This window comes from Sminthopsis crassicaudata, chromosome 3 (assembly GCF_048593235.1).
Source record: "Sminthopsis crassicaudata isolate SCR6 chromosome 3, ASM4859323v1, whole genome shotgun sequence".
Taxonomy (NCBI): domain Eukaryota; kingdom Metazoa; phylum Chordata; class Mammalia; order Dasyuromorphia; family Dasyuridae; genus Sminthopsis; species Sminthopsis crassicaudata.
Genome location: NC_133619.1, coordinates 327,294,401 through 327,314,197, shown reverse-complemented (window position 1 = coordinate 327,314,197; position 19,797 = coordinate 327,294,401). Strand labels below are relative to the sequence as shown.

Genomic DNA, 19,797 nt, shown 5'->3' with positions numbered 1-19,797 from the left:
CCAAAAAAAAAAAAAAAAAAAAAAAAATCAGTATTGGTAGATTTGACAGATGTTATAAATGGACAATGATCTGGGCTCAAAATCAGAGAATTGGGGTAGTTTATGTTGAAGAAATAGTGCAGTAGACTTTCTTAGCAGTATTTACACAGTGCCCTAGAGGGTCCACAACTATTTTCTCAATTGAATCTAGAGCAAGCTTCTTGTCCTTATAGAGAATTATGGCTCTGAAGAGAAAAATAACAGATGAATCACCTACTGATACACGGGTCCTGAGGGCATGTTAATAAAGAAAAAAAAAAAGGAAAAGAAAGGTCCCTAGAATGTTAGATTGTCCTCTTTTACAGAAGTTATATAGGAATGTGGATAAAGAGTTTCAGAATGAACAAACATGAATGGGTTTCAGGTGTACCACTGAAGAAAATTATGTTATCCATTTAGTAAGTAACAAAGTAGATATAGATATATAGATATAGATATATCTATATCTATATCTATATATATGAACAAGAATTACCATATTAACAGGGTATTCACTTTATTGGCCAAATCATCTATTGGGAAAAAATTCCCTTGACAGTTAACTTCTACCAACTAGTATGGTATGAAAAAATTTAATTAATCATGTAATGACTTGTTGCTACCATGATAAAGATGACACTGGGGCAGCCATTACAAAACAAAGAGCCCAAAGATTTATGGACATACAATAGAGGTTTATATAATAAGAGTATACCATCACTTGTCATCACAACCAAGTGAATTCTACTCCCCTCACACACACCCCAAAAAAGGTTAATATTTTTTCTAGTCTTTGGCATTTGTGTTTTTTTTTTTTTTTGTTTTGGTTTTTTTGGGTTTTTTTAAGAGTTATGGGATCAGAAAAAATAAATAAATAAATAAATAATAAAAAAAGGGGGCAGCTAGGTGGCGAAGTGGATAGAGCACCAGCCCTGAATTCAGGAGGACCCGAGTTCAAATGTGATCTCAGACACTTAACACTTCCTAGCTGTGTGACCCTGGGCAAGTCACTTAACCCCAGCCTCAGGGGGGGAAAAAATAATAATAAGAGTTCTAGGAGATATGTTGGGATTGTTAAGGCTTTAAAAGTTATGAGAACACAACTTATTTGACATTTTAAAAACTGAAATTTATCTTTAAAATATAAGAATTTAATCCTATGTTAAATAGCATAATCATTAGACAAAAATTACCTGAAATCAGTCATTACAATTAAGTTTTTAAAAAGTTTAATTAAAAATTTTAAAATCTTTAAAATTTAATTTTTTTCCAGAAATTTAAAAGGAATATCTAATGGGGGAAAAGGGCGTATTCTGAATTCATTATCCATTAAGCAATACTAGGGAAAAATAATGAAGTAGAAATTTGAAAATGATTGCCGAATAAAAGTATCTGAAATAAAATACATCTCTTGTGTGAGTCTATATTTCCTTTTGGAAGAGTATTTTTTGGTACTGTTGAGGTTAGCCACCCAAATATTAGGGAATGGTAGTTATGGATTTCAAAAGTATGTTGGGGTTACAGGTCAATGTCATGGATTGTCTTCAAAAACTGTGTAGGCTCAGATCTTAGATCAAGAGGCAAATGTCTTCTTATACTGTTAATAGCAGGTTAAATCCAAATAGGGTTTTTAGTAAAGAAAGGGGTTTTAGCGATTAACAGTGGGAAAGACAAAGGCTATTTCTCAGCAGAAACTCACAAATAACCAGGGGAAAGCCACCATTGAGGAGGAAGAATCCATTAAGTTGTGGCAAATTCCTAAAGAACTCTATTCCAAGAGGTGGGAGTTTAGAGGTTAGTAGTAGATTATGCCACTGCCTGGTGGGTTAACCCCCAAAAGGAGTTATCGAATTAGTGAGGTACAGTACTTTATTGGGGAAATACCAAGTCTGGGGCTAACATCATAACTTGACCTTCTGATTAGATACAGTAACTCTGGAGTTATGTTAAGAATTTAACCTGGGGTAAAACTGTAATAAAAGTCCTCTTAAAGAACAAAAGATCTAATAAAAATGCATTTATAATTTGATCAGTGCTTCTCCATGCTAGCCTCAGGAAATAGTGAGGCTTCCAAATTGTTTACAGTAACTTGAACTCTCTGAACACCCATCTAGCTACGCACGAACCTAGGAATAATTAGTACTAACATATCTTTTTCCTTGGAGTGTAGAATGTTTCATTTTCAAATAACTACTGTTAAAATAGGAATAAGAACAGCTGGAGGAAAAAAATCAGTTGTCAGATCTGAAGCTGAAAAGAACCTCATCTAATTTTCTCATTTTCCAGATGTGGAGTCTCAAGAAGCTAAATGCCTTTCCCAGGGTCACAAAGGTGTTAGATAGCAGAGGCAATACAGTATTCTATTACTAGAATAATCTAACAAAAAACCCCAAAAATCTTTACAACATTCCTGACAAGTCTATGTTTAAATACCTCCAAGGAGAGGGAATCCCTTACCCATTCATTCAGCCTATTCTGCTTTCAAATAGCTTAAATTCTTTGAAAGAGCATCTACGTGGTGCAGTGAATAGATTGCCATGCCCCAAGTCTGGAAGACCTCAATTCAAATTCAGCCTTGGACATTTTGTAGCTGTGTGATCCTGGCAAAATCATTCAATGTTTGCCTCAGTTTCCTCATCTGAGGAATGAACTGGAGAAGAAAATGGCAAACTACTCCAAGAATCTTTACCAAGAAAATGGAGTCATAAAGAATCTGACACATCGAATAATAATTCTTAAAAATCGTTTCTTCAATCCTACTTTGCTTGATTTACTCTTTGATTTATTCTCTTCTCCAGAGTTTTGATGTGGTTGATGTAGAATCAGATGATAGGCACCAAAAGTTTGGTCACATGTAGAATTCACAATGGACATTTTCTCTGGCAAAAGGTAGATTTATTTAGGGAAGGAGGTTACAGACAAAATGAAGGGCTACACTAGACACCAGGAATAGTAAATGTAAAATAGAGTGGAGAGCATGTGAAAGACAAGTTCTTTAGTGGAATTCACAATTTCCTACTGGAAAGGGAGCACCCCATGAGGTTGGGGCACGTCCCCACCTGGCAGGCTAAGTCCCGAAAGGGACTTAGTACCCCAAAAGTTAGCAGTTAAGGAGGAGAAATGGGGTTGAGAAGCATAGCGGAGTTTGGGGAAAATACCGCGGTGGCTTGGGGGAGGGGAAAGACAAAAGAGAATAAGAACAGTGCTGTGGCCCACTGACCCAAAGGAAGGCAGCAGCCATGGGATAGGCCACAGGGAGATTTTATAGGGAAAATTTAACCTCAGGAACATGATGGGGGTTTCTGGTAGGACATAACAAGGTGAGACTGCTCCAAACCTCTCCAAAGGGCAAGTCTCGGGATCAGATGTAACTTGGATTTCAGACTGGAAAACCTCCCCAGAAAGTGGAACCACGAAGCTGAACTGATCTCCATCAGAGCCTTCTCCTTGCCTGCCTCAGGGATCAATTCTTCAGTTTTGGTTCAGCACACCATTAAGGACCTCATCAGTCTGATTCACATAACAACCTTAGGAGATATTTTATCCCCCTTTTACAGTTAAGAAAACTGAGACTCTCACGTGATTTGCCCTGGAATTGAACGGAGATCTTCCTCACTCCAGGAACAACGAGTGTCCCACTAAGTGTAATAGTGTTCTGCTCTACCAAGTTGCCACGGAAGGAGGGACAGAGAACACTGAAATAGGAAGCACACATGGGCTGCCTCAGCTCACCCTAACTTCCTCCAAGTAAAAACATGGGGACTTGTTGCTTTGCAAAATCGTCTCAGTTGGAAAAAACCATTTTCTAGGTTCCTACTGCTTGCATCATCCGTGACTGTACAAGAAGGCTAAAAAAAGGAAAAAGCCCTAAGACGCCCATCCCGTCCTGTCCCGTCCGGTCCCGTCCTCCTCCACTAGGCACACTTCCGGTTCCGCCGGCTTCCGTATGACGTAAGCCTGATCTTTGGCTTGTCCCGTGGCATAGCTGCTTCGGCGGGGTAGGCGGGACCTCCGGTTCCTCTTTTTCCTCCCCAACTTCCGGAGAGGTGCGGAAAATAGTTCCCGAACTGAGGCCTCGGAGGTAAGATCCGGTCCTATTCCTATCGAGTGGGAGATTCACGAAAAGGGCCCTCCCCTAACTCTGGGTGCAGGGACCAAGGAGATCCCGCGGGCTGGGGAGGGGGAGGGAAGGTGCGCCGGCCTCCGGGTAGTAAACGACCCTTGTTGTCCGGGTACTTAAGGAGCCGTCCTCTGCAACTGCTCTGGAGATGTCCACCCTGGCGGCCGCCAGCTGCGACTCCGACTCTTCGGGAAAGGTCGAGGAGAAGAAGCCGCTGAAACCGTGCTGCGCATGCCCGGAGACCAAGAAAGCCCGCGATGCTTGGTGAGTGGCGTCCGCCTGCGCGGACTCGTAACCTCCCGTGCACAAAATAAAATAAACAGCATTACAAAGGAAGCCGATCACCCTGAAAAATAATTACAAAAGCTTCTAAAATCCAGACTCTCCCCTCTCCCCCAAATTAAGACCCTTCAATCTAGACCAACTTCCCCATTTTGAGCCTGCAAGAGGGGACTTCCCGAGCTACGAACTTTCCTTACTGCCTGTGGAGCACGGGACTGCGTGGTACAGGGCAAGGGTCAAAGGGCCCTGCCGCGGTCCCGCCCTATGACCTTTGTGGCAGAGGGTCGCTTCGGAGGTTACTTCTCTAACCCTTCAGGTCTGCTGCTTTAGAATGAATAATTAAAAAAAAAAAAGCTTTCGGCTCTCTCACTTTTTAAGAAGACCGAGTGACTGATACCTTCATCTCATGTATCTGTTATATTTCAGGGCTAGCCAGAGGACGGACTGGGTCTTTGAACTGTTTCGGCTGGAACTCGGGTTAAATAAAACCATTAAACTTCCTACAGACCCTCGGACTCAGAAACGCAATCTTAGTTCTAAAGTACTTGTCTCGTCAGACGCTGGCGCCTCTAGCTCCGTTGTGCATCTCCTTAGTGTGGAGAATTCCCTTCCCATGCCCATTAACGCCTCCGCTGCTTTGCTTTTTGGAGAATTACCTAGAATTCTGAGAGATTAAAGGCTATTTGTGTAGGATCACAGGCAGAAGTTGAACTTGAACTTGAACTTGGGTCTTCCTACCCTTTAGACAAGTTTTCGGTCTGCCACACTAAAGTATATCTCATTTTATGGTGGTTTAAAAATGGACTTCTGTTCTTAAATTTTGTTATTTATTTTTTAACATTTAAAGTTCTTTTCCTCCCCCTCTGTTTATTGAGAAGATAAGCAGTATTATCAGTTAGACATGTCATATCGTGTAAAACACATTTCCAAATTAGCTATGTTGCCACAAAAAAAAAAAAAAAAAAAAAAGGCAAAAAAAAAAAAAACCTTCATCTTGCACTCAGACTTAAGTTCTCTCACTGACTTAAGTTCATGGGTTTGTGAATTTAGTAACCTCTGTGCTTCAGTTTCCTTATTTCAAAAATGAAAATTGACTTAGGAAATCTATGCAACAAGAGGCAGTGCAGTGGATAGGGTACCAGCCCTAAAGTCAGGAGGACCCGAGTTCAAATCCCGTCTCAGACAGTTAACACTTCCTAGCTGTGTGACCCTGGGCAAGTCACTTAACCCCAGTGTCAGGGGGGAAAATAATCTATTCAACAAATGCTAAATTCATGAATTTAGAACCCTCAATTCTAATTAATAACCAATCCTTACGTAACATGGTTTCTAGAACCATGAAAACTTCCAGTAACTCTTTTTAAAATGGGCATTTCAGCCCGGTCCTCCAGATATCTGGCCAGTGTAAATGCTGTATCTTTCTTGCTTTGATAACTGCTTCCATCAGTTCATTCCATGACTATGTTCAGTTTTCTGGCAATCACATTATTCTTGAAATCAATTAAAACTAGACTTTTTTTTTTTTATTAGCATGGAATACTGTAATACCAGCCCTCCTTGTTTGATACTTGTATGGTTAATTTTTCTTTTTTAAGTACAGGGCTTCACATTTGTTCCTATAAAATGTATTTTTGTTATACTTGGTTCATTATTTAAACATGTCTAAGAGTTTGATTTTTTTGCTGCTGTCATTTCTGTACTATTCTCAAGCAAGCTAACAAAACAGACCAGCTTCTTCATCTGTGCAGGTTGTTTTAAAGGTTTACCCACGTTAGTATTTGTCATGGCACATGCTTTGTAGTTTTTTCAAGGTGGTGTCAATGTCTTTATGCCGCCCCTCCCCCCCATGGTCCCATGTGACTATTTTGATCTTTGCCACTATTCTCATTTACTTAACTTTTCATCTTTTGTTTCTGTTTCCAGTCAGGCAGACCTAGCTTAATCTCCCCCTTTCACATTTCTAGCTGTGTAACTATGGACAAGTCACTTCTCTAAGCTTTTCAATTTCCTCATCTGTAAAATGGGGACAGCACACATAGTGCCCATCTCATAAAGCTGTGAGGATCATGTATGTAGAATGTTTTGCAAGCATTGAAGTGCTATATGAAAGTCAGTTATTCTTACTCTTTTTATTTAGTTAATACTACTGGTATTTAGTTCCCACACACCCCTTTTTCATTGTTTCCCTTCTCCCACCTGGCATGTCTGTGTATCTGTTCCCTTGGTAATTTTTTAAATCATCTGTCCAGTGGTATGATACATGAGACTCTGTTAACTTGTATCTTTTGACACTTTCAGAACAATACATTACTGCCTGTTCCATGTGCACGTATCTTGCCATATCAGTTATTTTGTTTTTGGAGGGTAAAGAGTTACTATTTTTATTGTCTTTGAGCTCCAGTATTGGGCTAGATACAAAATAGACTTGGAATACATGAGCTAAGTACACTTTAATGTATATTTGTATCTCGGTGTTTTTGGATTCTTTTCTATGGGGAAAAAATAACATGGTGCTCAGTCGATAACCAGGAGTACATGTCTTTCTTTGTCAGTGGTTCTAAAACTGGACTGTGAGGGTTATCTTGATGCCTTCTTACTTGCCACTTTCAAAACTTACAAAATTGGGGAAATTGTTTAGTTCTATTCCTATTCCATTGCCTGTCTTTCACTTTGGGAATACAATTTTTCTTTCAACTCTTGCCCCTAGAAAAGTATGAAGCCAAAAAAACTTCAGAAATATTTTTCACTCATGGAAATATTAGAGAAACACACAGAAATAGCCTTGTGATAAACTCAAGACATTGGGGGTAGTTTTTAGTGAATTTGCTATTGTTACAGTAGAATTTTGTTTAAATAATTGCATTGCTAGAAAACCAAGTCTAAAGACCTGAAGAATTCTCTGAATTCTAGCCTCTTTCTAGTAACAAATTTAAAAAAAGGCTTTGGAGAAATAGGTATATAGTAAGAGACTCTATTGTGTTGCTTCAGCTCTTGGGATATTGTTGTCTTTATTTTGCGGAATCCATTAGGAATTCTAGGGACTTATCACCTAGATCATGCAGACTTTGTTACACAGAATTTAAACATATAGGTTATCTGTATCATCTGTGACATCAAAATAATTTTAATTATAAGAGTCTCTGCAACAGCATTTCTCATAACAAGTTTTTATAGCTTGACTGACTCCTGTTAATGTCCATATTTTTTACCTGAGAAGCTTAATGTCTCTTTTTGCTGGATAATGACTAAACTGTGTTTTTATAGCATCATTGAGAAAGGAGAAGAACACTGTGGACATCTAATTGAAGCTCACAAGGAGTGTATGAGAGCCCTGGGATTCAAAATATGAATAAAAGAAAAAATAAGTATGGATGGTGAGTACTAAATGAAAGTGAATATAGATATTATTCTGAACAAAGTTTTTTTTTTTAAAAAATCATCATTTTACCTCTTAAACAGTAGCTTATTTAAAATTTTGAGAGAAAGGAATTAATGTAATTTTTCAACAAGTCTCAAATAAAACATTTTTTGAACAAAGAAAGTCTTAAATGTTAGCTAATTGCCAGCCATATTTTTTTTTTTATTATTATTAACAAATGTTTGGAATGTAACACTTTCCTTTCAAAAAATAGAAAGCATAACTTCTCTATCTTGAAAGGATTTGGAGGTGGGATGGGGAAAAAATAAAATCAGATTGACTAATTTTATTGGAGCTTTTAGTTTATTTAGCTTCATACTTCAGTTCATTTAGACAAGGTAGTGATGGTTAGCTATTATAGCTAAAAGAGGAAAGAGGAGGGGAGGGGATGTTATTCAGATTCATTGAAGTTGGTAGGTTAATGGTGAGAAGTACGATTACATAATGTCCAGACTGCACAATTATCAGATTCTGACTTAGAACGAACAGAAGGTAAGAGCTTATTTTACAACTCCCATTCTTGAATGCTGTTGAGCTCGTGAAAAACAACTAGATGGCCCAGAAGTGGATTTGTTAGGTAAAAAATGGAATTAAATTGAGCTTCTACAACCTATTTGAGATCTCTGATATTTCAGACTTGATCCTCTTTAAACTGAAACTTGAGCCTTAGTGGAGTATTTTGAGTCATTTAGAATTAGAATCAAATATCTTAGAGTCAGAGATAAGTCACTCTAAGGTCATAAGATTAATTTTTTCTTTTCTTTTCCCTATTTCTTTTAATTGAATTTAATGCAAAATAAGAAAAAAAATAGAAAAAGACAGAAGCAAAAAATAAAACATTATCATGTGCCCAGCAGAACATTATAGAATATTCAAAATGCATAAAAGTAAATTTTCATTTCAAGAAAGCATGCATGATAATAGAAGAGATTATATTCATAGAGTGTCCATTTTTTCTTTGCTTCCTTGTAGATTATTCTTTTGTTCTCTGCTGTGTACTTTTTACTTTATTTTTTTCCCTTTTTAATCCCTTCCACCTCCCCCAAGCAACCTACAGTTAAGCACAGATATATTTATACACTCATACATTCTCTCTCTCTTTCTTTCTCTCTCTCTCTCTCCCCGCCACATACATAATATGCATATATCTATATTCACATATACATATACCTACATGTATACATGCCCACATGTGTTCAAGCAGATACACACACATTTATCCATATGTAAACATACAGCTAAGACAATATTAATATGGCTGACAATGTAAATTTCTTTCTTGCATCTTTAAGTTTGACTTTGTTTAGGATCAATGATAACTAGCCTACTTTTCTTAATAAATTATATTTCTGGTCTTTATTGTAGTGTTTGTGTATATTCCTTATTTTCTATCTCTGCTAACTCTTCTATTTTAATTATGCTCTTTAACTTGCCTTGCTATTACTTAACTTCCCCTCACCAATAATCCCTCCCTTATCTTCTCTCCCCCTACCCTTTCCTTTCCTCTTTAAACCATTCCCATTAATCCTACACCTTGTTCTACTTCTGTTAATCTAAACACCCTTCTGTACCCCACCTTATTCTATGTCACCCTTTCCTGCCCTTTATCCTTTTCCCATTAATCTACATTCCTTATCCCACTATAGTTACTCTATACACCCTTCTATATTCCAGCTTATCTTATTCCCTTCCCCCTTATTTCTTACTAAATTTTGGAGGGTGATATACCCCTTATAATATATGAAGTGTTACCTATTTAATCCATTCCCGATGTGATGTGAGTAGATTTTCAAAAAAACCCAAACTTTTTTTTTCCCTTTTCCTCTCCTTTAATGCTTCTTTGTCATTTCTTTCTTTGCATCTCATTTGTTTGTATAACATGATTATTATTTTTACCTTTTCCTAAACAGTTTTACTTTTTAGACTCAGATCATATTGAACTCTGTCCCAGTATTTCTTTTCAGCTACCCAATTATTGAAGTCAATCTTAAACATATGGTATACATTTCCATATAAAAAGCCTAAACTTTGTTCATGTTGAGTACCTTGAAATTAATGTTGGATATTGGCTCTTCTGTGTTAAATCTTCTATTAAGTTCAGAGTTAATTGAGACAAAAGTTCTGAAAATTTGCAAGTTCATTGAAAGTCTTTGTTTCCATTCAGTATTATGGATAATTTTACTAGATATCATATTTTCAACCACAGGACTAGTTCTTTTGTCTGAAATCAAGACCTGCAATCTTATTCTGGTTGCTGAAAAATTCTGAACAAATCTAATTGTAGTACCTCCAGCATATTTGAATAGTTTTTTTATTTTGTTTTGTTTCTCAAAGAATTTTCTTTTTGATCTGGGGGTTTAAAAATTTGGCAGTAATATTTCTGTGTTTTCCACAAAAAATCTCTTTGAGGTGGTGTTTAGATTTTCTTTTTCCCTATTTGTACTTTCCCCTCATGGTCTGTCACTCCAGAACAATTTTCTTTGATCTTTTCTTGCATTATTGTGTCAAGATTCTTTATTTGATCATAGCTTTCAGGTAAAATCCATTTGTTGTAGCCTGGAGGTATTTGCACTTCACACTGGTTAAACCCTATGCTAAGGTCCTTCTTTTAGTCTTCTCAGGTTGTCCTGGCAAGATACTGTTCTGCCCCAAGTCTGCATCCTGAAGTGCAAATTTGATCAATGTGGGGGGGGGGGTGCCGACGGCATATGGAAAGCTTGAAATTTTCTGATCTGCTTTGCTACCTTCCCAGAATACTCCCCCTAGTTTTTTTATTCCAGTGTTCTTTCCACAAAACTGTACTACTAATTTAAATATCTGAGTGGCTGAATGAAAATAAAGTCACATATCTGGATACCCACATTGATATATGCCCCTGTTTCTATCTTCCAAGGGGTTCTAGGATTGTTCCTGCCCCCCTGGGCTGGAAAGAGGAAGGGCAAGGAAATGGAACTTGAGCACTGAGCTGGAGAAAAGATATCTAAGCCTTAGTCTAACCTACTATTAATTAGCCTTTTGATCTTAGGTAAGTTACTTCCAACAGACCTATTTCCTCCTTTATAAATTGAAGTTTGACCTAGATTACTTATTAGGTGTTTTTTTTTTTTTTTCCAGTTTTAAAATTCATTATATGACAGATATAATCAGAATTAGTGCAAATGTAAATCAAATTATTTTCAACAAAGTTAGGCTTAAATTACTTACCTTTTATATATCAAGTTCTTTAATTAAGTCTATACTTACAGACTCGAAGTCCTCTAATCTTTAACCTTCAGGATCTAAAATTTTCTTGGTTACTAAATTTGGATCTTACTTAACCTAGCCTTCTGAGAAGGAATAATACTGACATTAAAAGCAGCTTCCCTCCTCTACTTATTAGTAATTTAGCATGAACTATGTTGCTGACTACAGCAGGTCTCTGCTCTATATATAGTGTCCACCGATGAGCAAAAGGAATTTGTCTCATTTCCCCAAAGCATGATGATAATCCTAGTTACATCATGAATTTTAAACATTCCAAGAAACTGGTATAGTTTTATGAAAGTAGGATGGTTTAGTGGAAAAGTGTGCTAAATTTTCAGTGATTGGTCTTGGGTTTAATTCTTGGCTCTATTCCTTCCTCTCTGATAACTTCGGACAAATCATTTAATCTCTAATATCAATTCCTACATCTGTAAAACGAAGGCCTTCAACCAGATGACATCTGAACCTCTTTTAGTACAAAATCTATGATCCCATAATCTTTATGAAATAAGAATAGATATTTTTAAAAAATCTTCTTGTATGCCTTGGGGCATGAGAAACTTTGAACTTGTTTAAGGTCACAGAAAGTGAATTAATAGTACAGCTAAAGCTATAATCCAGGTTTTTGAACTCTTCAAATTAGATGTTTTTTTCCTTATGCTACCTTATTATTGAGTGGAGTTTTTATTGCTAGAATGCTTATATGTAGGCTTTTAAGATTTTATAAATCTTAAAACTCTTTAATTTTAAAGCTCCATTGCCAAAAAGAGTGGATAAATGTGAACTAGGTCACAGCTTTCTAAATGAGATTACATTTAGTACAGAACTCATTGTACTACTCTGAGGATAAATCTAATAAGTTAGCTCTTATACTATTATTTTTTCTCCCTTTTGGAGTTTGTGAAGTAGCTTAAAATTAAGGTTGTTCACATTTAGATTTTATAGATAGGTAATTAGGTAGGTGAGTGGGTGGATAGATAGATAGATAGATTAGAATCCACAAATGCTGATTGATGGCATAGAATATCCTTGGAATAAAGGGAGATGGAGTAAATTTTGGTGCAAAATAAAATAATTAGATTTAATTTTCATACTGGAAAATTTTCTGTATGCAACTTCCACATAATTGTTTTATTCAGTATTTTAGGGAGGACTATCACTAGTATCAGTTTTTCTTCACAGAATCCTTAATTCTATTTTTGCAAGGCTGATACAATTATTTAATATAGCTGGAGTTTCTTTACATAAAGCAGTTAAGAAGCCGAGTTCTATATTAGGAAAAATAGAGAGTATAGTAAATTCAAACATTTTCATTTTGTCAGTGAACAAGAGTGTGATTCCAAGGAAGCAGTCCCAGTTTTGGAAAATTATGGAATTTTCAATCTATACGGGACCATAGTGTGATCTAGTCTAAGCTCTATATTTTTATAGTAGAAGAAACAAGATTGAGAGAAATGCAGTAGTACTAAGCATTCTCCCTATTGAATGGGAGAATTCTAAGGAAAATGAATTGATAGCCATTAATTAACCCTATAAATCCTAGAGCCCTAGAGTTTTCAGTTGGGGAAGGGAGATGTTGAGATGCTTATTTAATTAAATCAAACATTAAGATGGTGGAATGTACCAATATGCAGATAAGGAAAAACTGCAAATTAAAAAAAGATATCCAGAGAAAGGAGTATATGGAAACATTATTTTTCTATGTATACATCCAGAAAGTCTTTATTGTTCCCTGCTATGGGCAGAACACTCTGCTAGGTACAGTTGGGGGACACAAAGATGAATAGGTTCCTCTCTAGCAGCTTAATATGACAAATGAATAATGAGAGAATATCACCTTCTGCCATGGCTCATTTTATGATGATTTGTTAATGAATTATTAGAAAATGAAAATATAAATAAAAATAAGTAATAATAAAATATTTTTTCAAAAATGAATAAATCTCTCAGAAGATGACCTGAGCAAAAGTGTTAATTTTCTAGTTTTGTGATGGCCAAAACCTCATCTACTTTTTTTTTCTTTCTACAGATTTTAGAAAAAAGATTTTAGGTATGTGCACAGAATATTGTGTTAGAGCTGAATTGAGAGGCATTTTTTCTTGAAACCTGAAACTTGAGGAGTCAGAACAGGGTTATGTGTTTATACTTTTTAGTCTTTTGTGGTTTTAAACATTGGTGGGAGAGGAAGTCTATTGTTTTTACTATTCTCTATTGCTATTATCTGTACCAGTATTTTTTTATTATTATTATTATTTCAAAATGGTCTTAACATCTATAATTTTTAGTTTACATTAGGTACTAATTGAAGAACTTTCCACAGGAAGTTAGTGGTGTACTGAGCTGACCTTGCAGCTTTCAACTTCACCTATCTTTGCCAAACACTCTTGCACAAGCAAAATGCCCTGCAGGCCCCTCTGTTCTTTGTAGTTTTAGAATAACAAAATACTTTTTTCTTTTATGAGATGTTTTTAAGAAAACAGATACATACTCTAGTTCAAAGGCTTTCTGAGATTGTTATTTGATGTAACTATTTTGTTTTGAAAACTTTACTTCAGTGTATATTTTAAAGTTAAGTGAAACTAGAAACATTAAAATTTTTATCGTTAATATAATTTTATTTATATTGGGAGCTTTTGAACTTTCTCAGGGAACACATTACAAGTATTTTTAATTGATGTCAGAGTAAGCAATATGTTTTTTTGAAGTCTAATTCTCTAAAATATCTTTTTTCTCCTTAGGTTGTCTATCGTTGGAAGAATAGTTCCTAAGGAATGAATATAAGATTAAATTATTTGGGGGCTTTGAAGAATAAAATTCTTATGTCTGTGAATATTTATAATTTCTTTAAAAAATAAAATATATATATATATGCACTTGGTGAAATGTTTATTTGGGTATATATTGCACCTTTTTTCTTAAAAGTATTCATGTCACATGCTGCTTTTTCGGGAGGTAGGGGAGACATCTGGAAATTTTTAGTAAGGGACTATACTTTTCAGAAGAAGTTCTAAGACTTCTTAGGAGTTGGGCCCTTCTACAGACCTCCTTGAATTGTTACAAATTTTACTAACTTATCCACTAGCATTTCTAAGTGATGTTTCCTTATGTGGCATGGAAGTAATCGTGGATTTTAAAAAACTGTGGTAGGAGATAGTTGGCTCCTGGAGATCCTACCAAACTTTTAATGGTTATATGGGTGGGAGTTGAATCTTTATGCATGTGGAGTCAAAGTCTAAGTTATGCATCCCAGCTCTAGATTATTGGTGGTGTAACCTCAGGCAACATCCTTGCTCTTTCCAAGCCTTCTTTCTATAAAATGAAAGGGGTGAGGATCTTTTATCACTAGAGGATTTGCCACTAGTATATCAAGCTGGAGATCACTAAGGGGACTGCCAATTGTCATAGTACCATGTATAGAAATAGGCATATCTATAGACATTTACAAGCTCCAAACAGTAGGTAGATAGATATCTAAAGGGACACAAGGTTTGGTAGGAGAGACATAATGAATGAATAGACGGGAGAACAAGTGAATGGTCAGTAAACAGCCACAAACTGCTAATGTTTCTTTAAAGGACCAATGCCATCAACAATAGTATGTCACGTATGCTAACTGGGAATTTAGCCCAGAAAGATGACCTACTTTGAAATTCTATCTCATGCAGAGACTTATGGCGTTTCACTGTTTTGATGACTCCCTTACGTGTTTCCTAAGGCTGGCAGTAAAAAAATTGGTTTTTTGACAACCCCAAGTGTTTGTGAATAGAGTGGAAGATTGTAATTGCTTCTTAAAATAAAGACATATCAGGTGGGGGATACAAAAGGAAAGAATTGGAAATCCCCTGGTTTAACTACTGAAATTACAGCTTGTGATCTATTACTGTCAGAAGGAGGGGACATTGTCCTTTTGCCCTAGTCTTTCTTTTCTGGGGACTTAAATTCCTTTCTCCACTTTAATGTGGCATTTTTTAATCTTTGCATCATTAATAGTGCCTTAAAGCCCCATGGGATGGTGAACAGAGGGATGTGTGTGTGTTTAAAGAAAATCATCTTTCATTAAAGGACTAATGTGGAAATAATGTTTAATATGATTGTACATGTATAACATAATATATAATATGATTACATATGATATAAATCAAAATCTTGTAAAAGCAAATACTGAAAACTAATAATTTTTTTAAAATAAAAAACTAACAAAAAGAATTATCTGAAAATGGAAGAAAATAAAGCCATCTCTTGCTTGGCACATGTGAAGATTTTGTAATCTTCTTTCACATTATAATGCAGTAAATTCTCATCATTTCAGATTCTGTGAATTCAGAACTTGGGTGAGCTTCCCTATTATCTTTACTCCCTGGTTCGTGGTTTCCCTCTCTTTTGTCCTTCTGCTATGCTTTAGACAACTATCAACATGGCTACATCTTGGACTTCATCATGCTGTTCATGACCATCACAGTCTGTTCATCTTTCAATTCTCAAACTTCAATTTCCCTCTCTGAATTCTCTTACTTCTGCTTTTACAGTCTCCTTAAAAGCTTTCCTTTTGCCTTTAGTTACTCATCACAACACTGTCTTCTAGTGAATGTGGATGTGGTCTTGTGGATGATATTGGAAGCTCCTATTTGGAAATGCTCTATATTCAAGTGGTTATAACAAAATAAGAATCCAACAAAACAGGAGTGGGTAGGTGGTTGCAATAGAGCTGTAGGCCTGGAGTCAGCAAGACTTGAGTTTAAATTCCTTAGACACTTACTAACAATATAATCCTGAAATTACTTAATTTCTGTTTACCTCAATTTTTTCATCTGTAAAATGGGTTGTAAGAGCACTTATTTCCCTGAGTTGTTGAGAAAATATTTGTACAATGCCTGGTATATGGTAGGCACTACAACAATGTTCTTGTTCTATTGTTCTTGTTTAATCTTGTTTAATCTTGTTCTATTGTTTTTGTTTAATCATTTCCAGTAGTGCCTGACTCTTTATGTCCCATTTGGATATGGGAATGGTTTGCCATTTCTTTTTCCAGCTCATTTTAGATGAGGAAATTGAGGCAAACAGAGTTAGGTGACTTGTCTAGGGTCACACAGCTAGTGGGTGTCTGAAACTAGATTTGAACTCAACTTTTCTATGCTATGTTGTGGTTCACACTCATTTCCCAGAATTCTTTCGCTGGGTGTAGCTGGTTCTATTAATTACTGAACAAATGGAACTGATTTGGTTCATCTTATTGTTGAAGAGAGCCATGTTTATCAGAATTGATCATCATATAGAATTGTTATTGAAGTATACAACGGTTTCCTGGTCCTGCTCATTTCACTCATCATCAGTTTGTGTAAGTCAAACAGAATCTTTGTAAACATCAAAACCAAAAAATCTATTTATGCTCTGCTTTTGATTGGAATATAGATATAGTAGAAAATAAGGATTTGGCTGGGGCGGTCCAATCACTTTTGTAACTCTGATGCTTGATCAGAGCAGTAATAATAATAATAGCAATAATGACATTGGCATTTATAAGGCAAGTTGGTGGCTCAGGATAGAGCACTGGACCTGAAGTATGGAAAATCTAAGTTCAAATCATTTCCTTATCTGTACAATGATTTGTAGAAGGAAATAGTGGACCACTCCAGTATCTTTGTTAAGAAAACTCCAAGTAGGATCCCGAAAAATCATACATACTGAAAAATGACTGAACAAAAATTGATATTTATGTAGTATCTGGGGGTTTACAAAGTACTGCATCTATGGGGCTCAGCCCATATTGTTTTCATCACATTTTGAAGAAGAGGACTAGTGATCCATGGTGGTTTATTGGATCCCAGATTTTAAGGCCAAAAAGAGACCTTAGAGGTTAAGTAGAGTTTATTGCCTTGCCTAACATTAGACAGATAGCAAAGGGGGCAGTGCTGGTCCTAGAACCAGGACCAATCTTAGGAATTAAGACTTGTGGTTCAAACGTTCTTTCCAAAATATGCCAGACAGTCCTTAGAAATCAGTCTGGTTTGAAAACTTTGTTTCCCGTAATTTTGTTTTGCAAAATGGAAGTAATGCAACAGAAAGAATTATGGTTTAGAGACGGAGAACCTGGATTCAAATCCTGGCTCTATTGTTGCTTTCTGTATGACCTCGGTCATATCACTTCTCTTGCTTTTTTATTTGTTGCTATTCAGTTGTTTTTCAGTCATATCTGACTGTATAACCTCATTCAGAGCTTTCTTGGCAAAGATAATTGGAGTGGTTTTCCATTTTCTTCTTTAGCTTCTTTAAGGGGAGCTGCACATGAGCAAACTGAGGCAAACAGACTGGGTTTCCCCAAAAAGGAGGACCTTGGACCATGATTCTGGCCAGGGATATGAGAAAAAGAGGGGATCAGACTAGATATATTACTTCTAACACCACTGCCAGCTTTAATCCTATATTCCTGTTACCCTCTACCGCATGAATAAATATTTGTCAGTGATGCTGACATTTAATGAAGGTAGAATTTAACAGAGCTTGGTAGATTGCACATGGACAACACAATTTTTTTTTCCTACAATAATCTCAATTTTTGCAATGTGTTGGAAATATTATATTCTATTTTATTTGTCTATATCATTATGTCAGAAGAGGAATTCAATCATCCTCAAGGGGACACTGAACAGTATTATTATAAAAGGTTATTTCTCAACCTCTAAACCAAAAAATTAAAATTATAGCTATAATATTTTGGGATATTATCATATTAAGAGATCCAAACAAGCTCAAGAAAATTTTAACTTAAACTTTCATTAATCTCAGTAGTGAAAGACAAAGAAATCTTGATGAAGAGGAGTTTTGCTTTACTATTTTCTAAATAAAGGGGTCACTTCAATTGGCTTCTAAGGCTTTCTTCCCTCACTTATGTGAGGGGCTTATCTAATTCTCCTGAGCTATGTTAAGTGACCTTTGCATGCATGCCTGCCTGTCTGTCTGACAGGTTCCTCCTGCTTTTTCTCACTGTCCCTGCTCCTTGCATTCTAATTCCAAACATGGTATCCATGTAGGGTCACTCCTATTTCGGTGGCCAAGAGATAGGCATTCCAAGTGAAACACGTGGATGTGATCTTGCTCTCTTTCTCCTCCTGTGAAGCAGTGAATAGCCTGAGATCAGCTTTCTTCAATAACATGGAGAAATTGTAGTCACAGGCTATATATTTTTTTTCTAATGCAAATTTTTGGTGTTATTTTTCCTTCCAACACCTTTTTGGTGTTCTTTTTTTCTTCCAATTCTAGCTTTTGGATGTTGTTGCCAGGGAGGGGCTTGTAGCCAAATAGACTTATTAGGGCCACAGTGGGAAAGAAAGGCAAGTTCCAAGAGAGAAAAAGCCCCTTAACCCTCCAAGCTTTGGAATCTCTCCAAAATTGTGCTGAAGCTTTCCCTTGAAGAAGTCAGTCTCCGTTGGGCCAGCAAGTTGCCAAGAGGTGAGAAGTCTTTTGAGTAGATTACTATATTTTCTTGATTCCTCATGTCAGGGCAGTTTTAAGCCTTTTGAAAGATGGGTCATAATGCTACGATCTTGGACCAACTCCTTTGGCAAGTCCCCCTGTGTGGACGATGGAGGCACGATTCCGAAGGGGCACTTTATCACCTCGCCAATTGCTTTGTACTGCTGGGATTCACGGGGGGAAGTGGTGTCTATGGTTGCTTCTATATTTTCAGCTTCTTAGCGATTGGTTTCTTGTGCTATGCATTGTGGGGCTGGTTTTTTGCCTGCGGGCTAGACATCTTTATCTGGAGTTTTCTTCTGGTCATGGTCTGCCTGACCCAGCTGGCTCATTTGATGTTCCAACTGCGGCAAAATAACTACGTGGGAGAGTTTGACTACCTGTACAAGACCCTGTACCTGCCTCTGCAGGTACCCCTGCAGACATACAAAGAAATTGTCCACTGCTGTGAGGAGAGAGTCTTGTCGCTAGCTACTGAGCAGACTTATGCCGTGGAAGGTGAGACACCTATCAACCGCCTTTCTCTGTTGCTTGAAGGGAGGTAAGTCTGTTTTTTCATCCTAATTCCTTTCCTTAGCCAGACTTCAGAATGTGAAGGGCAAGAAGCAGAATCTGGAATCATAGAAAAAAACATTGAATTTGGAGGCAAAGGACCTAGGTTTGCATCCCATATTGACTATTTAATTACTCTATGTGACTATGAAAAATTCAGTGAAATACAAGAAACACTTAGTAAGTGCCTCCTATATTCCATGTGCTCTGCTGCTATGTTCTTGGGATATAAGGACAAAAATGATAGTCTCTACTTTCAAAGAGCTTATAGAAATGATAATAGTAGTTAATATTTAACTTTAGTGTTTGAGAAGTGCTTCACATATATTTCTGAGGGATACAAGAGCAGGTTTAACAGCATCATAGAGATAAATAAGTGCAAGGTGATTTGGGGAGAGAGAACATGCTAACAACTGAAGGAGCCAGGAAAGACTTCATGGAAAAGGTTAAACTTTTTTTTTTTTTGGTCATCAATCTTTCCCTCTTTATTGACCCCTTCTTATTTGCCTATCAACAATATTGTGGCTCTCCAATATTAAGAATTTCTTTCCTTAAATATTGCTAATCTATAGTTTAACTCCTTCCTACCTTCATTTCTTTCTTTCTTTCTTTCTTTTTTTTATTAAAGCTTTTTATTTACAAAACATATGCATGGGTAATTTTTCAATACTTAATCCTTTGTAAAACCTTTTGT

At 36.4% G+C, this 19,797-nt stretch overlaps 2 protein-coding genes across 4 annotated transcripts in view; both read left to right on the top strand.

Moving 5' to 3' along the window:
• Positions 1 to 2,896: 2,896 nt before the first annotated feature.
• Positions 2,897 to 13,964, top strand: COX17 (cytochrome c oxidase copper chaperone COX17). Of its 2 annotated transcripts, XR_012488079.1 has the most exons (5): positions 2,897 to 4,099; positions 4,260 to 4,402; positions 7,685 to 7,794; positions 10,732 to 10,863; positions 13,820 to 13,964. XR_012488079.1 is itself a non-coding variant. In XM_074301321.1 (4 exons), exons 2-3 carry the CDS (start codon positions 4,287 to 4,289, stop codon positions 7,767 to 7,769), a joined length of 201 nt encoding a protein of 66 aa, XP_074157422.1. In that variant the 5' UTR covers positions 2,897 to 4,099; positions 4,260 to 4,286; the 3' UTR covers positions 7,770 to 7,794; positions 13,820 to 13,964. The 2 variants fall into 2 exon arrangements, 1 of the variants encoding a protein (XP_074157422.1); XM_074301321.1 differs by lacking the exon at positions 10,732 to 10,863.
• A 1,322-nt stretch (positions 13,965 to 15,286) lies between these two features.
• POPDC2 (popeye domain cAMP effector 2) overlaps positions 15,287 to 19,797 on the top strand; it is a 29,465-nt gene continuing 24,954 nt past the window's right edge. For both annotated transcript variants that reach the window (XM_074301319.1, XM_074301320.1), the window contains exon 1: positions 15,287 to 19,092. In XM_074301319.1, coding sequence (XP_074157420.1) covers positions 18,602 to 19,092 — 491 coding nt within the window. In that variant the 5' untranslated portion in view covers positions 15,287 to 18,601. The remainder of the gene's footprint in view (positions 19,093 to 19,797) is intronic.

Bases quoted from the DNA above. Each gene is read 5' to 3' on its own strand.
- COX17 (XM_074301321.1), top strand. From the start codon at position 4,287: ATGTCCACCCTGGCGGCCGCCAGCTGCGACTCCGACTCTTCGGGAAAG. The intron at 4,403-7,684 runs GTGAGTGGCGTC...GTGTTTTTATAG, and splicing joins AAGAAAGCCCGCGATGCTTG to CATCATTGAGAAAGGAGAAG.